Here is an 18,267-nt window from a genome sequence, read left to right on the forward strand (position 1 = left end):
CATCTGGACCAACACCAGTGAGTGAGGCTCATCATGAAATGTACGGAAGTCTCTGAACTTTGCCTGTAGCGCAAGCTCTTGGAAGACTATTTAGCTTTTGGGACTTTCGCACCATAGCAGACATGGTCCACTGCTCAAGTTGTTGGCTGTAGAACCTCGAGGTCTGACTTTCAATCCCGGCTGGTCCGCTTGTCTAAATTGTCTAATCTGGGCAGATCATTTAGTTGCTCAGTATCCATCTACTATTTTTTTGGGGGGGGGGGGGTCATGCCAACTGCCATTGTACATCACTTTTGTATGAGGTAGACTTTGCTAGGCACCCCACAAAACTAACTCATGGCTGCACAGGCCATAGACACTTCCATTCGCTCAGCGACAAAACAGGCAGGCATTGGCAGAAGCAATAGATCTTGCCTACGATAGAGCTATTGGCTTTGTCAATATCTTTTACTCATGTTGTACAGCAGTGCAATTGCTGTGTAGCATGGCTGAAAGAAAAAATAAATGAAGTATCTCGCTGCCACCGCTGGCGGGTCCTTGCGCCTTTTATTTTTTGCTGAGAGGGTGGGAAGCAAAATGGTGGGTGGGAGGATGTGTGTGAAGAAACACAGAGGGAGGAAGAGTGTGGGGAAAAGCACTATAATACAGCCAGTGCTGGCCATGTCATGGCATTTTTTTGTTTTTGGTTCATTTATTGCGGGGAGGGAGGCGATGCCGGAGGCAGCACAAAGAGGGAGGCGGAAGGTAACACAGTGGCAAGTTGGATAATGGGGGATTGAAGGGCAGGGCTGGTAGCAAGCACACTGAAAATGGTGGGTGGAAGAGTGGCAAGCAGCAACCACAGAGAGCGAGTATATGGGGGCAAGCAACAACAACAGAAGGTGAGAGGGTGGGGGCAAGTAGCTAAAAATGTAAAGTCTGTAGGTGGGTGGGGGCAAACAACTACAATGGAAGGCTGGTGGGCGCTAGCAACAACATGAGGGAGCCAGCAGAAATAAACAAATTTGGTAGGGTGCTTAAACACAAAGAAAAAAGTAGTGCCTAAAAAATGAGCAGTGGATGACCGCAAGTAAAAAGGCCATGCTCATGGGGAGGGACAAACGCATAAAGAGGAAGGAACCATATGGCAACTGACTAATAAGAAGCAGGCAAATGACAGTGACAAGAAAGCAAACCAATGGAAAGTGAAGGATGAACTCTAAGCCCACTGTAGGAAAACAAAAGGCCTTGAAGAGGCGAGACCTAAAAATCTATGTTGAATGGCACCTTCAGAAATACAGAAAACGCTACAAGACCATGCAGTCGGAAAACAGGAGCTACAAAAATGCCGGTAGCATAGGTAATTACCCGACATAACTATGCCGAGTCTAGTTCAAACAATTGCAAAGTCTTAAAACTTCCAGCTTGTAATACTGCTATTAGCCTGTTACCCCAGGCGGTTGTCTTTTGCGGAAGCTGGCCTCCTTGGTAATGCATACTCCAATAATGGGCTACTTTATTAAACGCATGCCTAACACTGCGACATGGCGATTTTGGCTGCAAAGCGGCCCCCACATGCCAAGAACTCTCCTTGAACTTCCAACCGCAAACAGTTGGCAGAAGCGCCACATGTGCAGTGTTTCTCTGTGCCAAAATGCAGACTGAAGGAAGTCTCAAGTGACATTTGAGTAGTTGTGCAGTTTGTGGCTTGGGTTTCTTTTTTAGCTGTTTTTTTAATTCCTCAACTTCTTCTACATGTTTTATCCTATATCATTTTTCTGCTAATTATTCACATTCTGAAGTCTTCAACCCCCCCTTAATTAGTCTGATACATTTTCACATTACCTGCTTATTCCACCTTCTAGTGGTCGGGTAGGACATAAAATAATATATATATACTTGGCTTGGCTCATTTTACAAATATAACCTTATTGCAAAGCGAATAGCCTGCAACCATCCATATAGCAATGATTTCGTGCATCTTCATCTGTCAGTGGTAACTGCCCCCACATCTGTGACTGCTTTCCAGCCACTACCCACACATATGATTCATGGAAACATATGGTTTATGTTTGTGAGTCAGTGTGCCTTCATACTAGAAGGGGTTTGGCATTCGGCCATTTTGAGGCATGTGCTGCCATTTAAAAAATACGAATGTAGCTCACTTGACTGTTTGAAAACCAACGGTCCGGAACCGCTAGCCTGCACGTATCTTGTGTTCTTTTCACAGGATTTGAACTTACAGGTGTAACCCCGCGACTTTGCTAGTTTTCTGGTAATCTTCTCCTAAAGCAGAGCTTGAAATGAAACCTAAGTATTTGATCTCGCAGAGCCAGGCTCTTCCTGTGAAGTGCCTTGTACGATCTTGTGGAAAGCGTAGGCGCCAGGGTGACAAGTGCTGGTATTCTCTCTACCACGCTCCTAGCCACCAGGTCACTCATACCTAAAATGGCGGGTGGGGAAGCGCGAGGACCCCTTATAAAACCCTTGGGCTACAAATCTAAAATTGGGCTGCCTTTGGGCTACTCCCAGGCAGCCCAAAGCAGCGAAATGGCCGTTCTCGCTCTCACCCCCCTTCCCCCTCTCAAATCTGCCCTGGGGGCAGACCTCGCGGCTCGGCTGCCCCCCAAACCCCCCTTGGCAAAGCCCAAAGGTCTCACTTTTTGGCTTTTTCAATGCAGACCCACTGGTTTTGCCAACGTTTTTTTGCTGATGTGGTTCAGCCTCAGACAACACAAACAAATCAAGAATTGGTAAGCTCATAAGATCTGGTCTTTTGGACCTACTACCTTTGCCAGTGGGTTTTAGCACAGCTGTAAAGCAGAATAGAAAAAAAGCTAAGATGCAGCCATTATTTTCATTTTTTATTTGCCAATCCGAACTGGATTTGTAAATAAAAAGAAAGAAGAGTGTGCAAGTGATTTTTTATTTTTAGTGTTTAGAAAGCAGGGGAGTGGAAGCAACGTAAGGGCACAAAGGGCTTTTTTTGCAGTGAATTCCGTCAGCCGAGCTATCAAAGAAAACAAAAAGAATGAGACTGGGAAAGCAATGATGGATTGAGTGAGTGGAAGGGGGTAACAATTTAAACCACGAATCAGCACATAAAAGGCAGAGCAAGAAAATGCATGCACTCACATGGAGTACTGCAAAAAAAATAATAAAGAGTCCCCTGATGTAGAACTGGGGAAGGCTACAAGCCATCAATTCAAAAGGATTTAAAGAAACTATGCCCCAGGGGAGGGGCAAATACTTTAAGAGGAAGAAAAGTAATCAAATTAGAAGCAAACAAATGAGATTGACAGGAAAGCCAACCAATGGTAAGCAATTGGTATTGCCAGTTCTTAATTTGTGAAAGAATAAGTGCAGGGCCACAAAGTTTTTTGCGCAGTAGTCCGCAGCCAGCACTTTGAGTGTTGGGATTGGATACCAAGGCTGCGAAGCCTTGATCCAAATCCTGCCTCCTTTACTCACAAGCAGACATCCCCCGCCCCTTTGTCTCACTGTCTCAGGTTCCTGCTTTCTCCCTGTGTCGCAGTATTTGTGATTATCTTCCTCCTTCCTTCTTGTGCGTTTTCCTTCTCTAGGTCTTGGTCAAAGTCTGATGAGCAAAAATACGTGCTGAGCCCCAACATGAGTGCTGGTGGGCTCCATCTGCAACCACTGGCTCGAATTAAGCACTGGGTGTTGTCCACAATTGGTCCTCAACAATCGACAGCCAAGATCTCTGCTTAGGCGATGCCTAGAAGTGGAATGCCAGCATACAGACACCAATTGGTGCCCATACTCTGAACATGTACTAAAGACCTGGGCCTGCTGAGACTCCCAGCCTAGCCCTGCCTGTACTCTGAGCACCTGGCCGAGTCTGCACCCTGTGCCGAAGGCTAGCTAGCACTCCCTACGCTCGGCCCTGTCTGCCCTCTGAGGCTCCGGACCCTGCTCGTCCTCCATTCTAGGCCAGTACTTTGAACCATGGACAGCCATGGCAGTCTCCTAGCTTGGTGCAGCCTGGGCTAAGCCTATGAAGCACAAGACCTCAGTGTAGATTGCCTCAATAGTTGTCTCTATGAACACTGTGTGATTTTTAAAAAAAAATCTTTTTATTGTTTCAAAATACAAATACAAATAGACAGGAGGCCAGATCACCAGCAGTGCAAAAAATCCAACAGTCAATAATAAAATAACCATCGACATTGACCCAGCAACCCAACCAGTCAAGGGCAAAATAATAGATAAAGTCGCTGTGCCCCTGTTCTAGGCTCTATGAACACTGTGATCTTGGCTCAATGGCGGTTTGTACTCGGTGAGAGCCTGAACTCAGTTGGGACGGGTGGAGGACCCTCTAGGTCAATGGCAAAGGGATAGAAGTTGATATCCAGACATACGCCCTGGTTGCTTTGTGGTGGGAGAGAGAGCCTCTCTTTTTAAACCTATATCACCCTCAAGCTAGCTGAACAGCACTTTCTTCCCGGGCCAGTGTTGGTTGAAAAGTAGGTCCAGTCAGCGTTGGGTCTCTGTTGTGGTAGATGTGTAATAAATCGCACCCCGTTTGTCATTGCCTGTTTGGTTCTACAGGCCAGCACCCCAGAACCCATCATAAAAAGCCAACCCAGGCATAATAAGACACATATTCAGCTCCATGCAGCCCCCAACAGTACTTGCTGCCCCCCCTTGATCTTTGAGAACATCTCTGTGTGATCGGGGTAGACACATTCATAGGCTGATGAACCACATCAGAGTTCATTGAAGTGACCTCGCGGCTCCATCGTGCACACAGCATGGGAGTGAAGCCACATACTTGCTTACGTTTTGCTTTCTCAAGAGCACATCTTTTACTCTCACAACTGCCCCTCGCGAAGCTCACTTAGAATCTTAGAGCACATCACACCTGTAGGGTGCCACCCGGCCTCTCCCTTACTCTCTATCACCTTCCCAACCGGAGGGCTGTGCGCAGCCCGAAGCAGTAGCGGCTGATGTGACATAAATGTGGTGAGGCAAGGTTGGCAGTAACCCTGGGCGAAGCACTATGCTACGCTCGCGTAGTTTGCGCAACTTCGCACTACGCGAGCTGCACGTAGCACAGTGCGAACACGCATAGCGCAGCGTAGCGTAGTGCAGTGGTCATTTTTTGCTTGTTCGCGGTCCTCAACGTCATGACCGCGAGCAAGCAAAATGACATCCTGGCGAGACTCTCAACGCGGGGAGGTCAGGTTTCTCATTGCAAGTGGTTGTGCATGCTTGCGACCGCTCGCGATGAGAAACTACCAGTTTGCGTTGAGAAAGCTGCTGCTAGAGTAAAAATCTACTCGAGCGGCAGAAAACTGCAGCTCGCACTGTGCAAGATGCCGTTTTCAATTATTGCACAGTGCCGGGTGCTTGTTCGCACTGTGCAATCATTGAAAATGCATCTTGCACAGTGCGAACATGCTACTACGCAGCTCGCGTAGTGCTACGTGAAGTTCGCGAAGTGCACTTCGCGTAGCTTCGCGTAGCGCTACTTCGCGAACTACGCCCACCCCTAGTTGGCAGCGAGGGAGGAGCGCGAGGGAGCTAAAATGTTTTTTTTTTTTTTAAAGAAGAAAACTTACCTGCCAGTCTTCCGCTTGCCGCGCTGCTCCCTGGGCTTCTCCTCTTTGTACAGACTGAAGCTCCCAGCTTTTCCTGCGGCCAATCCTGACGCCGCTCTCACCATGGGAGCAGCGTAGGGATTGGGTGGAGTGCACTGGTTTTGCACTCCCATCTGAAGTTAGGATCCCTTGCCTGCTGATCTCTCCACCAGCAATACAGCTGGGTTGGAGAGATGTCAGTGTGCATGAGTGTTTGACAGGCCTGAGACGGCCCTCATGCGCAGGGCCCACCACTCCTCCTCCCCTGCTGCAGTGCAGTGACCCCGCCCCCCCAGGACTCAAGAGCAGGACGAAAAATAAAATGATCGGCATTAAGATCATTTTATTTCCCGTTTGCCTCTGTGAGCTGTGGGACAAAGCTCCTCCGCCATAGCAGAAGAGCCGCCCCTGCCTGAAGGTATAAATAAAGGAGTGATCGCTCGTGGTCACTCTGCAATACCAAGCAACTGGGGTCAGTTACGCCATTTTGCATACCTTTAGGGCCTGTACTCTTGAGTCACCCGACATTACAACACCCACATGCTCACGACACAGCAAAAGCAACATTACATTGTGTTGTTACCCCAGCAGAAAACCTTTTCAAACGTGTTTCACAAAGTCATTAGAAGATATTAACCAACCCGTCATGCCCACTCTTGAAACGCAACCTATAAACAATGGTAAAAAGTCAGGCTGGAAAATGGAAACCGTCAGCCCCTGCACCACAAATTAAATGTCAAAGGCCTGCAGCACACACCCCACTGCACATACAACACCATCACTAAACAATACATGGAACTACCAATCTTCCAGCCACAGAAAAATAAAATGATTCCAAAACACCGTGGCTGTGGTCAAGGGAAACAGCAGAACCATGTGGTAGGTCACCCAGATTTTGTTAGTGCTTCGAGACCACACACATCATAGTATTGGTCCATTCTGTTAGCTATTATATACCGAATGAATAATGCATATCAATAGAGAACATGGTGGGCGCAGCTGCCTCTGAGCGCTCTCATAGAAATAACAGAGAGACTAAGAATTGCAGATGAACTGAAGAAAGACTAGAGTTGCCTACCTTTCATTGAAACTGGAAAACAGACTGCACTGGAGCTCGATTGTGGAAGAATCCTACTCGGAGCGAGCTACAAGGATTGCTTAGTGGGGATTTTGTGTAGCTGTAGGAAGTGTAAGCTGGAGGACACAAGCTCAAAATCCACCAGTACAGATGCAAGTCTCGATTAATAGTTGACTTCCATTGATATTCCCACCAGTAGGAGCCATGCCAGAGGTTTATCCCACCACTGCCGGCTATGACTGCAGATTTGAGTATCTAGCTGGCACTCACAGGGCATACACCACTCAGAATAAATTCAGCATTTTTCTGGGCCAATCCTGAGTGGTGTATGCAAAGGGCCTGGCCAAGTCCCAACACGCCCTCTCCATGCTAGGGGATATCAGCCATTTTATGCCTTCCCTCTGCCCAGCAGATACAGTTGGCTGTGACTTTCTAGTAGACAGCCAGACAAATGTCCATGAGGCTGAGAAAACAGCTCACTGCACTTTTTCCTACCACCTGGGTAAAGCGGGCATACGCGCTGTAATTTTTCTCCGCCTGGAAATTACTGCCAAGTGGATACATTTAAAAAGTACTGTAATGAAGGCCCATCACTTAGTTCAAGAGCCAAGCGCTTATCACTAGGTCATTTCCTCTCTCCTGGCAATGGATGTGTAACTTGTTTTGAAGGTTTGGCAAAACCTCTGATGCCTCCGAATGCACCCAAATGCTAATGACTCTCTCCTTTTTTCCCCAGGTGCCTTCGTGATCTGTTGGACGCCGGGGCAGGTGGTCCTCCTCTTAGATGGATTGAATTGTCAGAAGTGCAACGTCCTGGCGGTAGAGAAGTACTTTCTGCTGCTGGCTGAGTTCAACTCTGTCATCAACCCCATAGTATATTCCTACCGCGACAATGAGATGCGGGCCACCTTCAAGAAAATCCTCTGTTACTGCTGTAGCCGACGGTCAAACTATGGCGCCTCCATGAAATCGACCCACATGGAACGGCGAATGCTCTCCAGCAATGGACATAATATGAAGGACTCCACGCTGTAGGAACTTGAGGGCTCATATCCTCTTGGGTCACCAATTGGCCAGCAATCGAGTGATTAACAGCAGTGAAATTACCACAGACCAAAAGGATGTTTGTGCTTTAGATGGTCTGCGGCCACTCCATGTCCCAGAGTGTAAATGTTATGAGGAACCAAGTGTCTTTGGGAATTCTCACAAGGATGTTCACTTCCCCCATGAGCAACACCTATATGTATACTGTGGTCAGTAGACCAATGGGGTGATCCACTTTTGGCCTATAAAGCTACAAAAGTTGCATCCTGTCACTCTGGAAGCATGGCCGCAGAAAGTCAGTAGTAGCCTCTAGACTGGCATAGCCTACCGCGCGCCCCTTCGACACATTCTACAAGTTGGAAGCCATGTTTCGAAGGCCGTTCTGTTGCATGTGGTTAGCTCGCCCCTCAGTATTATGACTTCATATTTCAGTACTTCTATTTCCGTTTCTTTATATAACTATATTTTTTAATTATCTCCATTGTACCAAAAGGACGACCGCAGTAAATTGGGAAAAGCAGGCCATTGCTTTGCAAATCTCTTTACATACAACACCGTCCATCACAGATCACCTCTCTTGCCCATAGCCAGGGCAACAACAGTTTCATGGACTACAAAGACACTCTGCTGTGGCTCCATGGTGCCACCACTACAACCACTCTTTCCTCTTCTAAAGGTGCTGCAAATGCAGGGAAGGGTCCACATGTTTCTCCTGTTTTTTTTAATTAGCTCCATTAACAGACTGTGTCTGCACATTAGATGCATTAGAAAATATTGTGCCTTTCCTCCACTGAACATTACAGACGATGCTGCATCAAAGTTCATCTACAACAGTGCATAAAGCGTGTGTGGCAGCAGTCTTTCCATGCTATGAGTAAAACACATGGAATGTGTTGCACAAACAAGTTGATATGAACTGTGAGTCATTGAGTTAAGACAGGTGCATTGCTCCTTAGAACATTTTTGATTCTCCAAAAGCATGGTGTATGTTTTTACATATGTTGTATGTAGAAAAACACTAAGGTCACATAAGTGGACTTCTGTTCCACGGTCACAAGCAGAAGTATAAGGGTTCTGTTGTTGCAGGTGACTTCCAGGTCATTCACTACCCTGTTCCCACCATTCTAAGATAAGTAATAATAGATTAATGGACTACAGTGTTCAACGCCTGACCAGTCACTGTACTGTATACAGTTTATCACCATCCACAGACATTTGTGTTCTAGGGCTTTTTGTAACAAGCCCTAGCTTGCAGTATGTTCATCCTCTTCCTTGGACTCCACAGCTTTTGTACATTGAATGCTACCTGTATTGTGTCTTTCAGTTTTTTACTGGTTTTAATTCATCCAGTATCTAATAAACCTTTTTTCAGATATACTGACCTCGCAGATCTTGGCTCTAGGCTCTAGGCCTCTGTTTAATTGCCAGCAAACCTCTAGGCAGGCTGTGATCAGTAAGGTGTGGGTGGCAACATACAAACACGCAGAAGTATTTCGCATGCGTTACCTCTTGGGGAAGTCTCCAGTGTGTTCTAATAATTGAAATGTATCTATTCGATTCATAAATCCAATTTTAAGGCATCGCCTGGCACAAGTTGTTCACAGTTTTTATCTCTCATCAGAAGAGAGCCCATCATGGTAGAGGCATACTATGTCGCTTTATTCATACCAGTGATACAATAGCTTAAAACAGAGGTCTTAAAACGTTTTGGCTCTTAGTTCTGCTTCAAGCTAAATGGCTTGTAGTCTGACCTCCTTCCAAAACTTTATGGCAGGGATTGGGAACCGATAGGGGAAGTGCTGAGTTCAGGATGTGGGGATAATATCGGGGGTACCTTTTCTACAGGCCATAATCCGTATCAGAATCAACATACAATTTTTGATATAGTTAAATCCTTTACCCACCCAAAGGCACTGGCAACCGAAATTCCCCCTTCCCAAGCCCTCTGCGATCAAATTGCAGACTTCTTCATCAACAAAATTGAGAACATTCATCACGATTTCCCCCCCCCTCCGCCCATCTCACATGACTCCTTTACAACTATCCCTTCCCTTAATAACTTTACCACTGTCTCTCTGGCACAAACTCAAAAGGCTATCCTGTCCTGTAGATCCGGAGCCCCCACGGATTCTTGTCCCCCGATTATTTTACAGCACCTCATTGAGGTGGTTACTCCTTCAATCAATGCCATCATTAACGAATCCCTTGCTTCTGGCATTGTCCCGATCGAATGGAAGAATGCCACAGTGAAGCCCCTTATGAAGAAGCCAAATAAATCCCCAACCGACCTATCTAATATGCGCCCAGTCTCCCTCCTCCCAGCACTTGGCAAAATCACGGAACAGTTAGTTCATGAAGAACTCAAAATCTTGGTAGAAAGTAAACGCATTTTGCATCCACAGCAATCCGGCTTCCGCCCAGGCCACTCAACGGAAACTGCACTAATTGAATTGTCAGATACCATCAAGTTCTTGCAGGATGAGGGCAAACAAGCCGTCCTCATCCTGCTCGACTTAACCGCGGCTTTCGACACCATCTCTCATGCCATTCTTATTAATAGGATGCGTGAGATTGGTGTCGCCGGTTCCGCCCTGGCCTGGATTATTTCATTTTTAACCAATCGATCCCAAACTGTCTCCTTGGGCCCCTTTCTCTCTGACGGAAAATCCACCACCTCAGGTGTACCCCAAGGATCAATACTGAGCCCCCTTTTTTTCAATATATATATGGCTCCCCTTCTCACGCTGATCGAGTCCCATGGGATCCTTGTGACTTCCTATGCTGACGACACTCAGCTTGTCGTCACCATTGATAAAAGACACCCTGACGCTACCCTTAGATTCCAAAACTGCCTCTCCCAAGTCTTCTCCTGGCTCAACCTGAATCACCTCAAATGTAACAGTTCCAAAACTGAAATAATACCCCTCAGCAAAGGCACCCTCTTCTCCCCTAAAGACTGGTGGCCTCCTAACTCTGAAGCCCCGCCGAGTACGGTCACTTCAGCCCGCAATCTCGGAGTTCAATTCGACTCGTCCCTCAGCTTCGACGAGCACGTACGTATCACTGCGGGTCGATGTTTCTGCCTGATCAAGCAGCTTAGGAAATTCTTCGACTTTCTGCCCATCTCTGCCAGGAAATCAGTCGCGGTGGCGCTCATTCTTTCCCGACTAGATTACTGCAATGGCCTTCTAGCAGGCATTAAGAAATCCTCCCTAAAGAAACTGCAAAGTGTGCAACACGCGGCTGCCAGGCTCGTCCTGAAACTCCCTCGCAGGTCCTCGGCCTCCGCGGCTCTCAGCACCCTCCATTGGCTGCCCCTTCATAAGAGAATTCTTTTTAAGCTCCTTGTTACGGTGTTCAAATCTACAAGGAACACCGGCCCATCCTACCTGTCCAAGCGATTCCCGCTCTATACCCCAGCCCGCTGTTTAAGGTCCTCAGGAGCTAATTTAATCTCTGTACCCAAAATTAAACTAAAAACCAAAGGTGGGAAAACTTTTGTCTTTCTGGCAGCCAGAGCATGGAACTGTCTCCCCCCCGACCTTAGGCATGCCCCCTCAGAAGGCCTTTTTAGGAAACTCCTGAAGACCCAGATTTTTTCTCAGTCTGACTCGTCGGTACTCGCAGCCATCTGATCCTTTCTCTCCTCTGATGGATCTCTGTTGTGCTCAGCGCCAAGATGCTCCTTCCGGAGCGATAGTTGCGCTATACGAATTTTAATAAATATCAAAAATAAATATCAAATATTAAATGTGCGACTTATAGGAGAGCAAATACATCAGACAAAAAATGAAACTGGCAGAAAAACACTACCTCCTGTAATTGGGGATGATGTGACTGCCTCACACCCCTGGGCCCCAAAGCAACTGCTCCAGCTTTTAGTAGCAGGCTGTCCCCTCTGCTCTTTCACCCTTTTCCCACATTGCCTAGGCATATCTCCAAACTTCAAACAAAGTCATGTTACCATTCAGAAAAAAAAATATTCCCATGTGTTGCCATGCAACAAGGGAGCCCTAATTCTAGCAAGCAAAGTGAACCCTGTGCACCTTTTGTAAAGTAAGATAGTCATAACTGTGATGTAGTGTCCACCTCTCAGCCCTGAGCCCCACTGCTACAGCATCTGCTTCACTAATGATAGCTACTACCATGTGAAGTGGGCAGTCTGTGTCATGTGTTGAATAAAGCATGGGCCCCCATTTTGCCCCACCTCCTCTTCACCATCTCTTTGAGTCAAAGGTATGGTGCCTCCTCTTCTTCAGATTTCCCCTCTCTTGGGTCATTGCTTTGAGGCCCAAAAACACTGGCACAGCAAAGGTGCACTTAGTCCTAATGCAAGCAAGAAAGGACAGTAACATATTCATTGTTGCGGTTTAGCTGCCCTCCTCCACCCACTGGGCCCCAGTGGCATTGAACCACAGATACCTCTTTCTCCTGGGTAAATACTTTAAGGTCCCTGGGATCTGGACTGTCATGGCTCTACAGCTGAATGTGACTCTGCCACCCCCTCAATTCACCTGAAAGGACAACTGCATGTAAACAGAGGTTGAAGTTGGTGGGATCTATGAGGACTAACATGCTCATGTTTTTTTAAATGCGATTAAAACAGTTCTCAGGCATTTTGTTAAAAAAGAACCACACCTGAACAGTTGATGCAGACCCTGGGGCGCCTCTGGCTGAAAATGAAGAGGGTGTCATGCCTCCTGTGCTGTGAAGCCCAGAGGGGGACAGAGAGCTAAAGAAACAGACCTTTTCATCAAATTGCCTGCGGCTTGAAAGAAATCTAAAAGAGTGCAATTCGTTAATCTCCAGATCCAAAGGCTGTTTTGGAGCCTGTATAGACTTTAATTGATGTAGTCACTTGGAGATTCATGGTGGCAAAGGTTTATTCTTCTTAAAAAGTAATGTAAGAGGGTTATCACCTGAGTTCTGAAATGCATCTTTTTAATGGACACTTATAAAACCGTTTGCACTAGGTCCAGACCAATTACATATTGCTAAAATATATGCTTTGAAAACAATTGTATTATCTTAAATATTAAATCATTTTGTGGCAGCCTGTCTTATACTAATTAATTTACACATCCACAGTGCTTTCTGCTACAGGCTGGAACCTGGTATCACTATAAATATACAAGTCACTATTCCTCACACCTCCACCCAGGATTCAACACTGTGACTTTCTGGCCACACACACACAGACATCTGCAGGGATCGAATTAAACAATTGACATTTCATGATATAAAAGAGTGGATTTCCTACTGAATATTGTAACTTGCATTTATATTTTATTTAAGGTGTCTGCGTTATTTTATATGCAGTAGCCTGAAGGAGAAAGAAAAAAAAAATAGTTACAGAATATTTTGTTTTTTTATCCAAGTCATTGACCTTGCCACCACACTGAATTACTTCCATTCCCAAGACAGTCATGATCACAGTTGGCATGCTTTACTGAAGACAGTCTGAAAATGCAACAAATAAACAGGGTTGCACTTCCAGATTATCTTCATTTATCTGCAAGTACTTGCAGAGGCATTTACACTTTGTTGGACTGCAGCCATGGAACCTCAGATGGGCACGCCCCACCGTTGGAAGGCCTTTACCGTAAAGTGATATTCATTGTAAAGTTTATGAAGAATCCCCTCGTTCCCCCCAAAAAACTTGCTCAGTAGTATCCTAGAATCCATTTATTGGCTTACTGCTTAATCTTAAATTGATATAACATGGCTACCGTAAAGGATGTTGGGGACCGTGCCTTCTGCAAGGGTTCGGCCCAGTGACTGCACCAGGTTGTGGGACTGCTGCATCTTCTGGTCTTTGCCTCGCAACACTCTGACAGAACACAAGTGAAACTCCCGACATGAGTGTTTCCCATCATCCAAACACACACTTGCAGCTTCACTATTGGGAGCCCCTAGGGAGTAGCCCACCATGTACCTCGAGCTGTTGGCCTCTTTTTGTGTACTCTGTATTTATCTGAAGCAATGGCATTTCCACAAGATACGCTGTACGTAGCAAGCCAGTCGTATATGTATTTGTATCGCAGTTTGGACCCACAGGGCCATGAGGCTGGTGCTATAGACAAAGATGAGCAAAGACCATAAACGGAATAGGCCATACATTTAGATTTTACATGTGGTACACAAGTTTACAGGTGGGATTTCAGTGAGAAGGGGGAGGGGTGGCTAGTATAAAGGTGGCCAAGCCAGGGTGGGCTGGATTCGCAGTGGAGAAGACCTTCCAAGACCTAAGATGTCTTTTTTTTTAAACGTATATCAGTATTCGACCCCTGAAATGTACATTTGAATGCCTGCGTATTCTAGTAATCGGTGGCATAGAAGAACCAGGAACCTGCAGGCCTGATCAGTACAGCATTACTAATGAGAAGTGGTATTTGTGCACAGCAGCCGGTCTTGGCAGGGTGTTCCCGTAATTGCTTCTAGTATCATCTGCTCCTCGAAGGCGTTCCCGTCAAAATGGACATTGTTCTCCCATGACTCCTGGTTGGAGTTAAAATGGTGACTGGTTGGCCACCATCTTGAGCAGATCCTGCATTCCAATCCAACATGATAGGTATCCTGCCTTCCTTTGTCAACCCACTCTGTCATTATACCGCAAAAGTGTAGGTAGATGAGATAAAAGGAGCAGCAGGTAAAACCGCAATCTAAGAACCACTTCAACCTGCCACCCACCAGCAATCCACGCATTCCACCCTTGCACACACCTTAACTCTCAGTCACAGAGAATGAATTATAACTACCTCGCTGTCATCTCAGACACATATCGCAGAAAGCTCATTTCCTTGCATCACAAATCAGCTGCGGATGGCCCAGTTGTGTTTCTCTACTTGGAGATGAACCATAGAAAACAAGGCCATCTTTTGCCTGGAGTCAGAACCTCCTCCAATAACCCAAGCATTTTAACCCTCCACCTGGTGATGTATGGCAAGGATTATTATTATTATTGTATTGTTAAACATTAAATTATATTTGTAACTATTGTAAAGAATTTAACTTAATTTAACAATATTACTTTACTGCCATTATTTTCTATATGAGGGTGTTGCAGTTCTAATGGTTGGGCATGTGAGGTGCTGGACTTAATTGTAATCACAGACAAACTCCACGATGCGTGGACGAGGGAACAAGAGGCGCCACTTGTTCCGGGTTTGAGGATACGGGGACACCGGAAACCACACATCGGGTGATAATTTTGAATAATTTCAACCCATTTAACAATTAAAGGAATGGGCCGCACTATAAAATTGGCAGCACTCCTCCCTCACTCTAACATTCGGGAGGACCGGGAGTAGCCGCATGGGACGAACGAGGAAAATTTTCCTGAGGCAGTAAGAGTCTGTTTGAGCAGAGAATGTCTGTTTTTCTGCTTGTAAACCTTTTAAATGTATGACTGTGTTGGTGGGGGGTTTCCCCTCTATCTTTAAACTACCGTTCACGCAGAATGTGGTCTGTATTTTTTCCCTTCTAGGGCTGACAACAGGAGTTTTCCTTTCCTTCCCCTCCCCCATGGGGCAAGTAGTTGTTACATTTAGGATAAGGAAAGTGAGATTCTTCTCACTTTACTAATTTTCTGTAACTGTGTACACATATAGAGTGTCACATGTCACATGAGTAGTCACTCACTTTTAACTGAACCGATGCATGCATTGTTTCAAAAATGTGTATATATATATATATATATATATTTTCTCGTGACCCAAAGTTTGTTGTTGCAGCTGTATATATAATTGATTGCACTTTTTAATCTAGGCTTGACAATTGTCAGCCGTTTTGGAAGTGGAGAGTGGCACAGGCTACACCCGCACAGTGGTATCTTTTTGCCACCAGTTGGTAAGAACGGAGCCCCCTTCTTTACACTTAGGTCCTGGTGAATGCCCTGGAACCCACTTGGGCCAACACGGCAGAAACCTGTTGACCACTAATACAGCGGCTAGGGGACAATAAATTCCCCACACACCGTCCACTGATTTTAATGTCACATTAAAATGTATTTAAAATAACTATGATGATTTTTATCTTCACGGGCCCCCACTTAGCTTAGAAGTGCATCCCTGTCGTCAGGTGTATGCCCGTCATCTATCAAACCAAGTTTTTAGAGGGCGAGGACTGGTCAATGATGAAGCATGACACCAGGTGGTGTGTGAGACCAGTCCGTCACATTTTGTGAGATGCCCTCACTCCCAATGCAATCGTAACCTCAATAGGGTCACTACAGTAGGGGCAGCTCTTTTTGTGGTAAACAGGTGCTGGACTTAATGCAGCTCTGAGCTAGAGTAATTAACCAATGTTTTAGGTCCTTTATGACTGTTGTAACTTTTAGAAGTAAAGATTGTGCATAGCAATGGGCTATTTTGTGGGTGTTTGCATGCCCTTCCATAAATCTCTACTTACTCCTCCCGAAATCGCTCTCATTTAGTTGTATGTCCCCTTTTCCAGCCACTCCCTTCTACTCCCCCGACATTTAGTACTAAGTATTAAACTTGCATATGGTAGGATCTCCCCATAGAAAAGGTAGAAGATGTAGAGATTTATACTCATCGGTTTGTGAAATTTATTTTTTATAGTAAATAAGTTGTACTAATAGTGTAGTACCACTTTTTGCACTTCAAAAGGCAGTTTGGTCATCGGATCAAACCCCACAAAGTCCCCTACAGGGCCCTTCAATCAACCTTTAACAACCTCTGAAAAGACAAACGTCTGGGTTGTGGAGTAACTTTTTTGTCCCACTCCATTTTGTGCACATCAGAGTTCAATGCAACCCTGGTATATAATTCACCGTGTGTGTTCACACCTCTACTACCCTTTAAGGCACCCACCCACGCTTGCAGACTTTGCTGAGAACTCCAAGGAAAAACATATTTTTCTCAACCATGCTTGAATAGTAGAAGACTTTAAAATTGTGTGACAGTGACTGTCTAGGTAATGCTACCAGGTCAGCTAGGGCCTCAGACAACTGTTTGACATGCTCAAGGATGAGGCCACAGTCTTACCTTTTATTCACAACCCACACTGATTGTATGTATCTATGTGTGCATATATAGATATTTGTAGAGTGTAGCCTAGCAAGTGGGAAATGGAGCGCTGAACAAAGAGTTAAAATTCAGGATTGTATACAGTGAAGCAGAATGTATCTTGGTGGTTACTCCTAGCGGGGAGATGTTGTGTTCTCTGAAACAGTGGGTTTTACTCTCCTCTCTATTTAAAGTTTGGCACAGTTCTAATGTTAATGGCAACGTTGTTCCAGATTCTGGTAGCTTAGATGTAGAAGACTTGAAGTTATTTTTTCTGTTTTTGGTGGGTTTTTTATTTTTTTATTTCCAGGCTGGCAGTGTCTTGGCTGGTAGTGTGCTGTTCACCCTAAGTAATTTCTATGCCAAGTATTTAATGGTGACCAAGCCCAACATCACTGGTTCTGTGCCACTGTTCTGGCTGGACAACTTGCTCTTCCTCACGAAGAACTTCAAAGAAAGGCCAGTACGTTCATTGGCACTGCTGCTTCCCTTCTGCCAGACAACATCAAGGACATTGTTAAATGCATACAAAGGCTGGAAACCCGAACCTAATATGTGATCTCAAGTACTGTGGTTTGAATTTTAGCATGCTTTCTTTCATCTGCCATTTGGAGCATATATTTGCTTAATGCTGTGGACCCTGAAGTCGTTTAAGTTTTAATCGGAACATTTGCAAATATCTTGCCCCTGATGCTGCTGGATAGGGAATATTTCGGTTGAGAAGTAGTTGGAAGTGGTGGTAGGAAGCTGAGGCTGAAACTAAATGTAAGAAAACCATTAAAACATTGGTAGATTTTTTAGAACCACCTGGTGAAATACTTAAGACACCAGCAGTTTAACTGAGCCAAGCATTGACAAAGTCAATAGGTCTCCCCTACGGGACTTATTAGGTTTGTCGATCTTTTTTTAGTCCTGTTTTGCAGCAGGACCAACAGTTTTTTTTAAGTGATACAACGTGCCCTGCATTGGCTGTATCATAATTCTTTTTTTGTATTGCTCGCAAGAGGGAGGGTGGGCATGAGGCAACAAAAATGGAGGCGGAGGCAACACAGAGGGATGGGGGGGGTGAAATGCCATGACGTGGCAAGCGGTGGCTGCGTCATGGCGCTTTTTGGTTATAGCTGGTGGGGGCAACTCGGACATTGGAGAGAGGACAGACTAGTAACACAGACGATGGAAGAAAGGGTGGTAAGCACTATGACGCAGCCAGTGTTGTCTGCATCTTTGTTTTGTAAGGCGGGTAAGAGCAGGGCAACACGGGCTACAGTAGGGAGGATGGCAGCAAGGCAACATGTACAAAGGGCGGCAGGTTGGGGGTCAGCCAACACAGAAAAGGAAAGGGTGGAGTTAAGCCAACATGGAGATCAGGAGGTAGGGTGAGGGCAAGCCAACTCTTACAGCAGGAAGTAGAACATGAGGTAACCAGCCGGTAAAGTGCTTAAATGCAAAGAAAAAAGTTGCGCCCAAAAAAATGAGCAGCAGAAAATTGTAGGTAATGTGTCCATGTTCCAGGAGAGGAACCAACACGAAGAGG

General features: G+C 45.6%; 1 protein-coding gene across 1 annotated transcript in view; it reads left to right on the forward strand.

Moving 5' to 3' along the window:
- Positions 1–9,081, forward strand: part of LPAR2 (lysophosphatidic acid receptor 2) — a 138,359-nt gene extending 129,278 nt beyond the window's left edge. Inside the window, exon 3 of the mRNA XM_078682656.1 lies at positions 7,397–9,081. Coding sequence (XP_078538782.1) covers positions 7,397–7,695 — 299 coding nt within the window. The 3' untranslated portion in view covers positions 7,696–9,081. The remainder of the gene's footprint in view (positions 1–7,396) is intronic.
- Positions 9,082–18,267: the final 9,186 nt, after the last annotated feature.

Source organism: Lissotriton helveticus, chromosome 1_1 (assembly GCF_964261635.1).
Source record: "Lissotriton helveticus chromosome 1_1, aLisHel1.1, whole genome shotgun sequence".
NCBI classification, from domain to species: Eukaryota; Metazoa; Chordata; class Amphibia; order Caudata; family Salamandridae; genus Lissotriton; species Lissotriton helveticus.